Source organism: Plasmodium gonderi, assembly GCF_002157705.1.
Source record: "Plasmodium gonderi DNA, contig: Chr13, whole genome shotgun sequence".
Lineage (NCBI taxonomy): Eukaryota > Apicomplexa > Aconoidasida > Haemosporida > Plasmodiidae > Plasmodium > Plasmodium gonderi.
The window spans coordinates 1,949,901-1,965,410 of NW_021628938.1; the positions used below are offsets into that span (position 1 = coordinate 1,949,901).

Consider the following 15,510-nt stretch of genomic DNA (forward strand, 5'->3'; position numbering starts at 1 on the left):
AAAAAAAAAAAAAACAGGAGAAATAGAAAGAGAACTACTGGAAAATATCTCCTTATCATACCCATGCCTTACCTCACAAAGGAGCAATGGTAGTGCAAGCAATTTGTTCACATGCTAGTAAATCTTAAGAGTTCTTTTGCACACTTTTTCTATTTCGTGGTATTTTTCCTTTCGAACGTTTTGTCGGATCGAGTTCTTCAATTTTGTAATTCACAACACTTGTTTAATTCCCACCTATATAATTAAAAATGTGGGGTATGCAAAAAAAAAAGTGTGCATTTAATTAGCTAGGTGTTTAAAAAATGGAAGCTGAGAGAGTTCACACTTATGAATATGTGCTGGGAGAAATTAAAAAAAAAAAAAAAGCAAAAATAAATGTATAAATAAATTTGCTTAAAAGGTGAAATTTTTAACTTTTTTCTTTTTTTTCTTTCATATGTACGTGTATATATATTTGGAACACCATTAAACTTTCGAAGTGATCGTCACCTTTTTGTTTTACAACCATTCTTCCATAGAAATATAAAAAAGAAAAGAAAAAAAAAAAAAAAAAAAAAAGAACGTTAACTATAAGAACCGTATATTTTATACTTCTGGTGTGTATTAGTCAACGCGATCCGCCTTTTTCCTGCATGCACAAAAAAGGTAGAATAGGAAAAAAAAAAAAAAAAACAAACAAATACAAAATGATACGAAGTGACACAAAATAAAGCAAAGCAATACGAATTAGCCAAAGGAATGATGAAGAAATTAACCCTTAATAGTATTGCATGGTTGCTTAATACTAACCTAATTTTTAAGTTTTTAAGTTTAAAAAAGTAGATTATCTGTTTATTTTGTTATCCATTTATCTGTTTTTTTTTTTTTTTTTTTTTTTTTCACGTTTCGAAGGGAACCATACATATTTATTATGGTGAGGCAATGAATCTTGTTTTGATAATACACAAAATTTTTCACTCAAAATGGTGCTATACCGTTATATAATATTATTCTCTCTAAATACAAATGATAATAAAATACGAAAGTGAAAATTCTCTTAAATAAGGTGAAGGGCACATTATGCAATTAGTGCATCGGCCTTATGTCAATTAATGGAATTTTTTGAAAATTTAGCAAGTTCATAAGAAGGGTTTCCCAATTTTTGCTAATTTTTGGTAAATAACAATTATCACACCCCATAGGAGTGCATGTTAAATCAGCATGAGATCATATCATACCGTTCATATGGCATGCTACGGAGGCATACGCTAAATTTGCCGAATTGATAAATTTTAATTTTTTTCCCCATTGACGACTAACCGTTTTTACCACCTTATGTGTGCATATAAATATACAATTTTACATGAATCTTATGCCCATACTAATTCTCTTAGCACGTCCCATATTCGTATCACAGTTTATATACTACACAAAGTTCATACATTTTGACACGCTTCACACGGGAGGGGATAGGTTTACCCAACGAGCACAAGTGACATGTACCGATATTAACCACTCTTTGCATATTGAAGGGGAGAATTTGTGTAGATACATATTTTGCTTATACCTACATGTATGTACGCATGTTTGGGTTTTATATGTATAGTTGTGTATACTTATATGTACACCAGCATATATTGAGAGACTACGTAGTTTTGTCCTTCTTCAGAAAAAGGAAAAATCAGGCAGATTGATAACTAAACAATGAATGATGATAATGTAAGAACCAAAAGAAAGAGAGAAAGGTGGATGTGCTTGCATGAAATGGACACAGGATATGGATTATGATTGAATAATGTTTTTAAAAACAGACGGGTGCATATTTCTCTCCTCATTAGGAAGGAGATTTTGTGCGCAGACCATATACCTTTCGTTATACACCTATTTATATATACATATATGTTTGTTATTCCGTTTTTTTTTTTTTTTTTTTTTTTTTTTTTTCTTGCTCCTACACATCCCTTACATTAGAAGGAATTTTCTGGAAAAGATATATACCAGTTAATAAAAAATGCAAAGGATAAAATAAAAATTGATTACAAATTTTGGTACACTCAACCTGTTCCCAAAATAAATGACGAATTTAACGAATCGGTAATGAATTATGAAGGTTTTAATTTCTCCCCCTGTTGTGGATAGATAATTTTCACGCATGTGGATATTTCTGTCCTTTTCCCCTTTTACTTAATTGGGTGAAAGAACATATGTTGTATGTAAATCTACCTACACAATACATATGAATAAGCTTATTTTATTTTTATTTTATTTTATTTTTTTTTTTTTTTTTGCACAATTTTCCTCTACCTGTTCAGGTGAACGAGCCATTCATAAGTGATAACAAAGTTGAGGATGTCCGAAAAGTAAGAGAAGACTTTTTTTTTTTATTTTTGCAAAGTTGATAAAAAAAATTTTAGAACCGGGCTAAATTCTCTAATGTATATTAATGTTCATATTTCTTTCCAGTTCTAGAGGTTAAATATCCTATTCAAGATATAATCTGTTATCCCTTTTTTTAATAATTTGTTTGTGTATCTCCCACCTCCCATGCCTCTCTTTTTTTTTTTTTTTTTTTTATTATTTCCCCTGTTTTACAGGATGAATATAAACTTCCTTCAGGATATTCATGGTACGTGTGTGATGTAAAGAGCGAAAAGGACCGTAGTGAAATTTATACATTATTAACAGATAATTACGTAGAGGATGATGATAATATTTTTCGTTTTAATTACTCGTCTGAGTTTTTATTATGGGCGTTGACGTCTCCAAATTATTTAAAATCATGGCATATTGGTGTAAAATATGATGCATCTAATAAATTAATTGGGTTTATAAGTGCAATTCCAACGGATATATGTATTCATAAGAAAATTAAAAAAATGGCAGAAGTAAATTTTTTATGTGTTCACAAAACATTACGATCCAAAAGATTAGCACCAGTATTAATTAAAGAAATTACAAGAAGAATAAATTTAGAAAATATATGGCAAGCAATTTATACAGCTGGTGTGTATTTACCAAAACCAGTAAGTGATGCAAGATATTATCATAGATCTATAAATGTGAAAAAATTAATTGAAATAGGTTTCTCATCTTTAAATTCTAGGTTAACTATGAGTAGAGCTATTAAATTATATAAAGTAAATGATTCATTAAATTTAAAAAATATGAGATTAATGAAAAAAAAAGATATTGAAGGAGTACATAAATTGTTAAATAGTTACTTAGAGCAATTTAATTTATATGCTGTTTTTACCAAAGAAGAAATTGCTCATTGGTTTATCCCAATTGATAATGTTATTTATACGTATGTAAATGTAGAATCTGGAGAAATAACAGATATGATTTCTTTCTATTCTCTACCATCCCAAATTTTAGGAAATGATAAATATAGTACTTTAAATGCTGCATATTCTTTTTACAATGTAACCACTACGACCACATTTAAAAATCTAATGCAAGATGCAATTCTTCTAGCCAAAAAAAATAATTTCGACGTTTTTAACGCCCTCGAAGTTATGCAAAATAAGTCTGTCTTTGAGGACTTGAAATTCGGTGAGGGGGATGGTTCACTCAAGTACTATTTGTACAATTGGAAGTGTGCATCCTTTCCACCCGCACACGTTGGCATTGTGCTGTTGTGAACTGGGAATGTGAAGAGAAGCGATTTGCAGAAGAGAAGTGATTTGCGGAAGAGCTCATTGGGTAACGTCTCGTAGTATATAATATCTGCTTCCAATCACCTTGTGATAAAAAAAAAAAAAAAAAAAAAAAACACATAACAAATTCGCATTCTGATGTGTGAGTACATGAAAGACGAATACAATGTAAAGCACAAGAGTAAAACGAGAGCAATGTATTAGAATCATTTTTACCGTTGTGGATGATGGACTGTAATTAAATTTGAAAGAAACGTTTTTTCATACACATATTTTACCCCGTTTTCATAAATGTCCGTACACGCACGAATCGATCTTTTAATGAGATAACCTACATGTGTACACATTTTTCTGAAGTAACAAAAACAAATTATGAGCAATAAATTATTTCAAAAAAAATTTGATATGGGTGTGATGTAATGGCATAAATTCACACAAAATTAAAAATAGGAGAAAAAAAAAAAAAAAAATAAAATAACGAAAAAATTATCTTAATGTGAGAACTTTCATTTGCACTTTTTTTTTTTTTTTTTTATATTTATATTATGGATTTTATAAAAAGAAAATTACTACGTTGTATATGCAGCATTGTAATAGCATAGATTTTGGTAACGGGAGTAATAGAGCAAAAGGATTCTCATTTTCTCCCTGTATCTCCTCCCCGCATTACATTTTATTTTTTCTATTTATTTTATTTTTTCTACTTATTTTATTTTTATTTATTTTTTTTTTTTTTTTTGCAGTTTTATCTCTTTTTTTGTTCTTTATAATTTTTATAGAAATTTATAAGTTTATCGGATGTTTGCGGTTTAATTTTTTTTAAGACATTGACAAAATGATCCTTTCTAAGACCAACAAAAGAACTTGTGGGAAATGAACCCCTTATCATTTGTTTTTCATTTTTGCATTTTTTAAGAGTTTCTCTTAATGCACATATTGATGCCTCTCTACAAATATTTACAATTTCTGCACCACTATATCTTTTTGTATTCTTCGCTAAAAATTCGCATAGTTGTATAAAATTACTTTCATTCAGATTTTTTTCTTTTTTCTTGTTCCCCCTAATGTTTCTACTATTGTTTAACTCGTGTTCAGAATTTTCTCTCGATGGTGAATAATTTACATTTAACTTTGCTTTATCATCCCCCTTTTTGCCATACATACTATGATCAGGCAATTTTTCTTCCACATCTCCACTTTTTCCACACATTGGAGTATACGAATCTACGTTACATTCGTTGTAATGTTTTTCATTCTCCATTTGATAATTATCGTTTCTTGTTTTTTCTAATTCTTTAGAAATCTGCTCTTTAGAATTATTACAGGGGAAATATTTTAAAGACTTGTTTATATTTTTCCCCTTCTTTATAGTGTAATAACTATCACTGTTGTTTTCCACTTCTGATTGATTTCCATTATTTTTGGAAAGACTTTTTTTTCCATGGCTGGGACAGATTTGTTCCTCGTTATTGTTACTTATGCACGAATTTGTGGGAAGGTATTTTTTTCCTTTTTCATGGATCATATTATTAATTTTATAAAACTTTAGAGTCTTTTTAAGAATAGAAAATCGAGATTTGTAATTTGGTAGGGGTACATATATAATTCTATCAAATCTTCCAGGTCTTAACAATGCAGGATCAATTAGATCAGGTCTATTGGTTGCTGCTAAAATTATTACATCTACTCGATTGTATATTCCATCAATTTCGTTTAATAACTGACATAGGACTCTGTTGGAGACAAAATTTTGATTTAAATTTCTATTTACAGCTATCGAATCAATTTCATCAAAAAATATTACACATGGATTATTTTCTCGAGCTTTCTTAAATATGTTTCTAATAGTTTTCTCAGATTCACCAACATATTTGGAGAATATTTCTGGTCCTTTAACACTTATAAAATTCATGTTTATTTCGCTAGCTATTGCTTTTGCAAATAAGGTTTTGGAACACCCAGGGGGGCCATATAATAATATACCCTTAGGGCTCTGTATATTATATTTTTCATATACCTGCTTATATTTTTTGGGATATATTAAACATTCCATAATGCACCTTTTGACAAATTTATATCCCCCAATATCTTTAATTCTCGTTTTCGGGATATCTACGTATAATTCTTTCATTCCTGATGGTTTTACATATTTTAGTCCTTTCAGTAAATGTGTGTATTTTAGCAAATGGCTCTTATCAGGTGCATTGAAATTAGAAACGGGTTTTTCATTTGTTGCGTCACATTTTGGTATCATCTGCTCCGGTTCATCGTTTCCATCATGGGTTCTAATGATGTCCTTTTTCTGCTGTTCACTTTGATATTCTACTACTTCGACCCTTGCATTGGCCTCATTTTCTACCACACTTGTTCCAACTTCTTGAATGGAATCCCCATGTCTTGGGATGTAACAAGCCAAGGACCTTTTAAACCTCTTGCGAGATATGATATTATTTCCCTTTAAGTTCATATACATAGCCACATTGATTAATGCATTTATGTCTGAACAAGTATACGATTGGCACATATCTGAAATTTCCTTTATTTGTTTTTGGCTTATGTTGTGATTAATTTTGTCTAATTTCTTTTTAAATATGGAAATACGATCCTTTAAATTGGGTATATTAATCTCAATATCTTTGTCAAATCTTCCGCTTCTTCTGAGGGCTAAATCCATTTTGTTAATATAGTTAGTTGCCCCTATCAAAATTGTGTGTGTATTTTTTTTGATCCCATCCATATTGTTAAGTAGCGTCGAGGTATATAAATTTATATTTTCATTTTCTCTTTTTTCACATAAAATTTCGATTTCATCTATAAATATAATAGAACACTTGTTTTCTTCTTTATATCTTTTATAACATCTTAAAAATAATTCATTAATTTTTGTTCCACTATTATTATTATCAATTAAATCTGTACTTTTCAAAATTTCCATTTCTGGTAAAATTATATTATCATTCATATATTTATCACCTAGCTGTATCCTTTTATTATGCTCCTGTTTTTGCTCATTAGTAGTACACTCCTTTATTGTAGTATTATCATTTTTAGATGCAATTAGGTCATTCATTTTATTTTTTAATTTCAAGTTAAATAATTTTCTTTTCAATAACAATAGTTCTTCTTTTATTGCCAATGCGATGAAAGTTTTCCCACAACCAGGTGGGCCATGTAGTAATACACCTCTATTGATATCTATATGAAATTCATCATATATATTTTTATATATGAGTGGCAATAAAATATAATAATATATTTCATCTTTTATTTTTTTATACCCCCCTATTTTCTTTAACCCTTCCTTCTTTCCTTTTTCTTTTTTTTTTAAATAATTTTTATCTTTTATTTTTTGCGTCTTTTTACAAAAATTGCTACCCTCTGGAGTATTGTCTTTTTGCATTTCTTTGATCAATTCATGCGAATCGTTTCTTCCAGTTTCATCATTCTTTGCAGAATTAATACATTTATCTTTTTTCTTATAACCTCTAGCATTTGAATCACTAATGTTGATACTCTCCCTGCTGTCATTCATGATGTTCGTGCAGCTGCTACCATTTCTTACGTGTTTTGTCTGAATATGTTTTATTCTTTCTATGACAATTTTGGTATTATGATTCACATAAGGAATGCGAAACATATTATCAAAGGGAACCTTGTCCCAATTCTGATTCTTTTTAATTTGAAGTACCACATCAGAAACTACTAAATGGGTATGTATACCTAGTACACAAATTTTTAAAGAATTCTCAGGAAATAAACAAGTGTTTAACAAGGAGAGATTTATGTATTTCTCCATATTTTTACTTTTTAAGTTATTCCAAAATGTTTGTAACATATAACTGTTATGTTCATTATAATAATAATCTTTTAAATTTTCATAAGGTTCGTTATACATTTCCTGTACACTGAATTTTATTCTTTGAATAGGGGTATAAAGCTCTGCTTTTCTTATTTCAACGCGAATACTGTAGTGTTTTTTTTTTGTCCATTTATTACTTTTTTTCTCCATCCTATTGTCATTCTTTTCATTTCCATATTTAATTCCATCTTCCCATTTCCCCTCGTTTGATATGTCAATGTTTAGACTTTTGAAAACAAAGGTATTGGTATAAACATCATTCCGCTTTGTCTTTTTTTTCATGTCCATTTCAGACAAGCTCTTGATGCAACAACAGACGTACGATTTTTTTCCTTCACAACTATTTGATGAATTAATATGGCATACAACAACATTATCATTTTCATTTAATTTTAATTCTTTAATCAAATCGTATGAACAGTATATGTTAAAATTACTGGTTATATTAACCTTTTCTTCTTCCTCATTGTATGGATAAAAATTCAGGTTCACTTGATGACTATCCATAAAAAAATATATTTAACTGTTTCAATATTGTTCCCTCGTTTTGTCTTAATGAAATAAGTTTTTTTTTTTTTTTATTTTATTTTATTTTTTTTCTTTTTTTTTGCTGCTAGGGAGAAAAACATAACATCAGGTGTAGAGTCGCACCTCGGTGATGTAGTAGTTTTATCATGATCATGACAAATGGGTGTGTACAATTGTACACGTAGAACCGTGCCCTCTTGGATAAGCATATAAGACTTCTAATTTTGAACAACTTGAAGCGGTTTATTCTTAATTATATACCCTTGAAAAATTAGGTGAAACTGCCCATTTTTGTTGTTTTTGATTTATTACATCTAATGTTTTGTATCGTTGAATTCGTATTATTCGTTCTGAGAGTGGGTGGATAGTAAAAGATAAAAGGTGGAAATTGGAAGAAAGGAGAAGAAATGGGAAGAAAAATGGAAAAAATGGGGAGGAAAATGGAAAAAATTGGAAGAAAATGGAGACATAAAAGGGGAAAAAAGGATTTCCTTTAAGTGGGCATATATAAGCTGACAAACGGGGACACAAATTCTGCAAAAAATTAACGCAAAATTGGAAAAGTTATTAAAAATGCTAGAAGAAAAGTGCAGCTATACATGCAGCATTGATGGTAATGAATTGGAGTTGTCGTGCCTCATTCTGTGTGAGAATTTACCTTTAGTACATTTTATACGCTAAACGCAGATCTGGCAAACGTTTTTTCATTATGATTCCTTTTATTGCATTTATGCACTGTTACTTATTTATCATCTATGAATTTGTAAATATATATATATATATATATATTGTTTATTTATTTTATTTTTGCACCCCTATATTTTCACCGCGCGTTGTTTCTCAATGTGAACATTCAGATCCCTGCGAAATGCTTTAGAAAAAATACAACGTCTGAGGAAACATAACTTATATATAAAAAAACTATTTTTGCTGACTTAAAAAGTAGGGGGAAAAAAAGGAAAAGAAGTGTACAAATGTAGTTGAAATTGTTGAGGGTAGAACAAATAACGGATTAAGCCGATTTGTCACAACTAAGCAATAGTTGAAGCCATCTCGCCCAAAGTTTCTAGTCTTTAAATATAATAAATCTTCCTAACTTATTCATCCATTCATAATTTGATAATTGCATAATATGTAAGGAAGCATACATATACAAATCACTATTCTACTCATTTTGTTTTAATTCTTTCTAGTATCACGAAGTACAAAAGGAGAGGCAATATCATGAACTATTTGATTTGAGAAAGAGAAGAGTTGTAAAAAAAAAAAAAAAAACGTAGAAATAGAACTTTCAAGACTGGGTTTGAAGGAGTTGATAAATAGGAAACTATAATTAAAATACATTTTCTTATAACACGTCACCATATATATATATGTTCATATGGCATATGCACTTTAGCAATGAATTATTGATTTATGTCAATCCACAAGCCCAATTTTAATCCTTAAGTGCGCCTTGAAAATATAAGTTTTTTAAAATTCTAAAAAAAGCATGATGAACGAAGGGTTGTTTAAGGAGGTGCACAAAATTAGTAATGATAGTGATGATGGAGAAAGCAATGATGATAATAACGAAATTAATGATGCTAAATCATCTGTATTTGTTAAATCAAACAAGATACCAGATAACACAGATATCGTGGAAGGAATTAATTTCGAAAAAGAAATTAATTTGCACGAATTTATCAATCAGTATAAATATATGGGCTTTCAAGCTACGAATTTGGGCATAGGAATAGATGAAATAAATAAAATGATATATTATAAATATGCAGATGAAGAAGGTGTGAAAGATGAAGATAATGATGATGGTAGTGGTGGTATGCACGCACTTAAAAAGAAAAAAAAATGTCTAATCTGGCTCTCCTTTACGTCCAATATGATATCAAGCGGCCTAAGGGAAATATTTGTGTATCTAACAAAAAATAATTTCATAGATGTAGTTGTAACAACTGCTGGAGGCGTGGAAGAAGATATTATAAAATGCTTTTCTAAAACTTATTTAGGTGATTTTAATCTTAATGGGAAAAAATTAAGAAAAAAAGGGTGGAATCGAATAGGAAATTTAATTGTTCCTAATGATAATTATTGTAAATTTGAAGATTGGCTTCAGCCGCTGTTAAACAAAATGCTGCATGAGCAGAACAGAAAAAATGAAGAAATGTTTTTGAAGAAGTTGGAGAAAAGAAGAAACAGAAAAAATGAAAACAAATATTTATCATCGCCATCTTTTCCTGTTTATGACACGACTTCTAACAGTTCCGATGAAGAAGAGTCTGACATGTATTATTTAAGCCCCTCAGAATTTATACATAGACTAGGAAAAGAAATAAACGATGAAAGTTCACTAATCTATTGGTGCTATAAAAATAACATCCCAATATTTTGCCCAGGGTTGACAGATGGATCATTAGGGGATAATTTATTTTTTCACAATTATGGGAAAAAAATAAAAAATAATTTAGTTTTAGACATTGTAAAAGATATTAAAAAAATTAATTCGTTGGCCTTAAATTGTAAGAAATCTGGAATTATTATTCTAGGAGGAGGATTACCAAAACATCATGTATGTAATGCAAATTTGATGAGAAACGGGGCCGATTTTGCTGTTTATGTAAATACAGCTAATGAATATGATGGTAGCGATAGTGGTGCAAACACCACTGAAGCTCTATCATGGGGGAAAATCAAAGGGCACACGAATAATCATGTTAAGGTTTTTGGAGATGCAACAATTTTATTCCCCTTGATGGTTCTCAATACGTTTTATTTATTCGATCGAAAAGGGGATCAAAAGGGGGATCAAAAAGGGGATCAAAAAGGGGATCAAAAAGGGGACCAAAAAGGGGACCAAAAAGGGGACCAAAAAGGGGATCAAAAAGGGGACCAAAAAGGGGATCAAAAAGGGAATCGGCAAGGGCCGGAATCCGAAAATGGGTAAAACATTGTACCTCCAGGTGGGATAAAATTGTGCAAAATATGGAAAAAAAAAAAAAAAAAAAAAAAAAAAAAAAAAAGTTATGGTTGAAAAAAAAAAAAAAATAAAAAGGGAGCTAAACACAAAAATTTTCCTAAAAAATTTTTCCATATTTTTAACATTATTTAAATATAGTTTTTTTTTATTTTTTTTCTTTTTTTATTTATTTTTTTTTATTAATTTTTTTTTTTTTTTTTTTTTTTTTTTTTTTTTTTTTTTTCTGACTTACCTTCGCGTCTTTTTTGTATACAACTTTTGTGATAATGACAAATATTCAAAATGGTATGCTACGTAGGTGACGACATGCATTAAATTAATTTTTTGTGTAAGTGTTCCCTAATTAAAGCACAAAATTTATGATCATGTAAAAATATGTTTAAAAAAAAAAAAAAGCTTGTTCGAAAAAGGACCTTGGCGTATATATAAGTATGTGGTGTACACACATTCTGCAGTAACAAATAACATTTGCTTCATTTAGTATGTCTATTTTTACAGGTACTTCTTTTTTTCCCCCCCCCCAAGTTATATATCCATATGTACGTGTACATATATAAATATGCGCATGGTTGGTATACAATGTGTTCATGTATGGTTTGTTTGAGAGTCTTTATGAAGGAATTTTCCTCAGGCACTCCTATGGGGCTACATGTGAAGCATAAACATACATAATTTTAAGATTTCATGGATACAGCTTTCCACGAGCAACGAAAAAGAAGCAACAAACTACTTTTTAAAAAACAGAGTATTATATGAAACAAATGCAGTAAGAGAATCACCAAAAATTTAGTCTTTAAACAAATATAAGTTTCAAAAATAAAAACATTTTTTGGTTAATGTCAAATGAAATAAAATTCAAATTAAGACTTTTGCAGCAAGCTGAGGGGTTGGCAATGTGCAAAGGCGAAAATATTTTGGTGGTCAAATAGGATAGCAGGGAAACATAAGACATAGGGCACCGGATGGCGATGTGGTGAAATGGCAAAAAAATAAAATAAATATACATATATATATATATATATATATATGTATATATAAAATAAAACTGACGCTCTTCAAATTGAAAGGAAAAAGAGGATTGTTTCACTCTCTGCGTGTTCATCTAGGTGTGTGGACGTGTTGACCTGCTCCCCACCACCACAACCACCATATAGCATAAACATTAAAAACGTATGATGCAAAAATGTTATTCTGCCGAGGAACCAATACCATATTAATTACTGCTTATCCGTTCGAGATTTCTTCATATGTACATAATTGCACTCCCTTGGGATGTTCATAATTTGAAGAACTATGTATCGACCATAAGGTACACAACTTCATAACACGTCTCAAGGCACTTACTTTTACGTACTTACTCATACATTACATATTTGGCTTAAAAACATTTCCTATGAACGATGCTTGGACCTGCATCCTCATATTCCTCCTTGGTTATCCACATTTGTTGAAAGGTTGAAAGGGAAGACAATATGGATCCCCCAATCCACACAGAATATTTTCTTTCAGGGGGCGCAATAACTTTAATTTTCATTGAAGATGGGGCTAGATTTGTCATTTCTTTTGTTAATCTTTCCCCAATATTATTATACATGGTCGTGCCACCACTGAGTACTATATTACTATATAATTCTTTTCTTATGTCAATATCACATTTCATTATACTTTGATAAGCAGTAATATGTAATCCTGGACATTCTCTTCCTATTAATGTTGGATTAAATAAAGCTTCTGGGCACCTGAATCTTTCACTACCTACTGTTATTAAATTACCATCTGGCAATTCATAAATTTCTTCAATTTTGTCAGAATGTTCCTCTGATTTTTTTAATTCTTCATCATAGTCCAATGCAATATAACATAACTTTTCTTTTATATCTCGAACTATTTCTCTTTCTGCTGTTGTTGTAAATGTATGTCCTCTTTCTGTAAATAGTTTCATCATGTGATATGTCAAATCTCGTCCTGCCATATCTATTCTGTTTATTGCGTGTGGCAATACATATCCCTCGTAAATTGGGACGGTGTGACTTACTCCGTCTCCACTATCCAGAACGATACCTGTGAGATGGAGAGGGGGGGGGGGGGGAGGATATAATAAAAAAAGGACAAGAAAGAAGGCGAAAAAAAATCAAATAAAAAATAGAAGAAAAAATAAAATAAAGCAACACATAACAGAAAAAAAATGAATGCACAAAAGAAATCTATAGAAAAGTTTTACACTGAAAGAAGAAGCGTGCATCTCGGTCCATCCTTTACAGCCCTATTCAGTGTTTTTCCATATTTTTTTTTTTTTTTATCATTTTCCATTTTTCTTGTTGTTCTCCTTTACCTGTCGTTCTCCCAGATGCATACAAGGACAAAATGGCCTGTATACTAACATACATAGCTGGCACATCAAAAGATTCAAACATAATTTGAGTCATCCTTTCTCTGTTTGTCTTCGGGTTCAAGGGTGCTTCTGTTAATAACACTGGATGCTCCTCAGGGGAAACTCTTAATTCATTATAAAATGTATGATGCCAAATTTTTTCCATATCATCCCAATTAGTTACTATACCATGTTCAATTGGATATTTTAGAGTTAGTATTCCCCTCTTATTTTGTGCTTCATCTCCTACATAACATTCTTTTTGTTCCATACCTACCATGATATTTGGCATTTTGGGTCTGCCTACAATTGATGGAAATACACACTTAGGTGCATCATCACCTGCCAACCCGGATTTTACCATTCCACTTCCATTATCGACTACTAAGGCTACAACTTCTTCTGCCATCTGATAAGTAGGAAAAGAATTAGAATAATTGGTTGTGTAAAAAAAAAAAAAAAAAAAAAAAAAAAGATTTCCATTGTTAATGTAAGAGTAGGAGATGAAGATTCCACGTTACAAGCACACCTCCAGACGTGTTACTTGCATTATAGAGGAAATGTTCTCCATTTCATTTCCTTCAATCTGCATAGCATTGTCTAATGTGGAAAAGCTATATATACAATCTCTACTAAATTAGGCAATTATGAAGATGAAATAAGAAGATGTCTCTTTATATACCTTGCTATTTTTTTCTTTTTATTTATATTATGGATTCTTTCTTTTTTCTTTTTTTTTTTTTTTTTTTTTTTTTTTTCTACAGGTCTTACAAGTATTTCTTAATGAAATATGATTACCTGGAAATGTGGAGTAGAAAGGGATTAAATTATTCTAACTTGCATGTATGGATATTTTTGTTTATACAATAAATGAATCATAGGAATGTGTATGTTCCTTTACATGAATGTGACTATATATACGTGTTCCTATAAATGCATGTGCCTATGTATACATGTTCTTATACATGCATGTAGAGGAACATACACATTCCTATTACATATGCTATATATTTATTCAAATGTACACCTATGCGTAAGCATGTTTGCACTAAAAAGTAAAATTCAAAATTTATTTATCATCTTTCTCCAATATTTTTTGTCATCATGAATATACATATATTTTTTTATTTTCTATCTTTTTTGTGTTTTACTTTTTTTATTCCAACGTGTGTTATTTTTCGGTTATCTATAGCACAAAAGATGAATAACACATATAAAATGTCACAAAATGATAGTATTATGTATATTATACACTTTTTTTTTTTTTTTTTTTTTCTTCTCCCCCCTTCTTGTTTTATTTTATATTATCTTTTTGTTAAAATATATAAGGTAAAGAACCACGTCAAAAATCATGTAAGCTCACCGTTTCATAGTATATATGCGTGTAAATTTAAGTGTATATGTATTCCCATAATATATTTACAAGCATATATAATTATATAATTGTGCATTTCCTTCCTTTTTTTACCTTACACAGATTGAAAATAAAGAGTCCCTCAGAAAATAAAAAAAGAAAAGTATTTTTAAGAACCAAAAGTTGTCATAGAACCCCAAAAAATAAAAATCTTCAAAAATACATTAACACAGAGAAAAAGTATTTTGTCGTTAATATTTTTTCTTAAAGTTAATATATTCCCATAAGGGTTAAAATAAATAATGTAAATAAATAATTGTATTTTTTTCACAATTTTTTTTTTTTTTTTTTTTTTTAATACACGCGACATCACACATTAGATGAGATGCACATGGCTTATGTACGTATAATAACACATTTTTCACGAATTTTTTTTTTTTTTTTTTTTTTTAAATATGAAAAAGTTATAATGAAAGCTCACATTCCATTTTTACAATAAAGTATAATATAAATATATGAATAACAAAATAAAGATATTCAAAGGGTCTGTATTGTGAATAAATATAAGGTGGACGAAAAGTTAATTGGGTGGAAAATTGGGGGAATATATACATATATATATATATATAAACCCTTTATTTGTGCACATAAGAAAATGTAGTGTCAGTAATTATATATGTAAGAATTTTAATATGTATCATATTATGTATATATAAGGCAAAATTCTAACAGAGCTGTATACCAAAAAGGGGGAAACATATATACATTATACATAAATGTATTAATGAT

The 15,510-nt window shown here is 29.7% G+C and overlaps 4 protein-coding genes across 4 annotated transcripts; 2 read left to right on the plus strand and 2 right to left on the minus strand.

Annotated features, from left to right (window-relative positions):
- Nucleotides 1–1,683: 1,683 nt before the first annotated feature.
- On the plus strand, nt 1,684–3,620 carry PGO_133600 (glycylpeptide N-tetradecanoyltransferase; the record flags this gene model as incomplete). The annotated part of the gene is made up of 4 exons (XM_028689876.1): nt 1,684–1,698; nt 1,951–2,073; nt 2,292–2,339; nt 2,574–3,620. The coding sequence occupies 4 exons, from the start codon at nt 1,684–1,686 to the stop codon at nt 3,618–3,620; spliced, it is 1,233 nt and encodes a 410-aa protein (XP_028545677.1).
- Nucleotides 3,621–4,380: 760 nt separating this feature from the next.
- On the minus strand, nt 4,381–8,001 carry PGO_133610 (AAA family ATPase; the record flags this gene model as incomplete). The annotated part of the gene is made up of 1 exon (XM_028689877.1): nt 4,381–8,001. The coding sequence occupies one exon, from the start codon at nt 7,999–8,001 to the stop codon at nt 4,381–4,383; it is 3,621 nt and encodes a 1,206-aa protein (XP_028545678.1).
- A 1,513-nt stretch (nt 8,002–9,514) lies between these two features.
- On the plus strand, nt 9,515–10,963 carry PGO_133620 (deoxyhypusine synthase; the record flags this gene model as incomplete). The annotated part of the gene is made up of 1 exon (XM_028689878.1): nt 9,515–10,963. One exon carries the CDS (start codon nt 9,515–9,517, stop codon nt 10,961–10,963), a length of 1,449 nt encoding a protein of 482 aa, XP_028545679.1.
- Nucleotides 10,964–12,374: 1,411 nt separating this feature from the next.
- Nucleotides 12,375–13,776, minus strand: PGO_133630 (actin II; the record flags this gene model as incomplete). Its single annotated transcript, XM_028689879.1, has 2 exons — nt 12,375–13,057; nt 13,329–13,776. The coding sequence occupies 2 exons, from the start codon at nt 13,774–13,776 to the stop codon at nt 12,375–12,377; spliced, it is 1,131 nt and encodes a 376-aa protein (XP_028545680.1).
- Nucleotides 13,777–15,510: the final 1,734 nt, after the last annotated feature.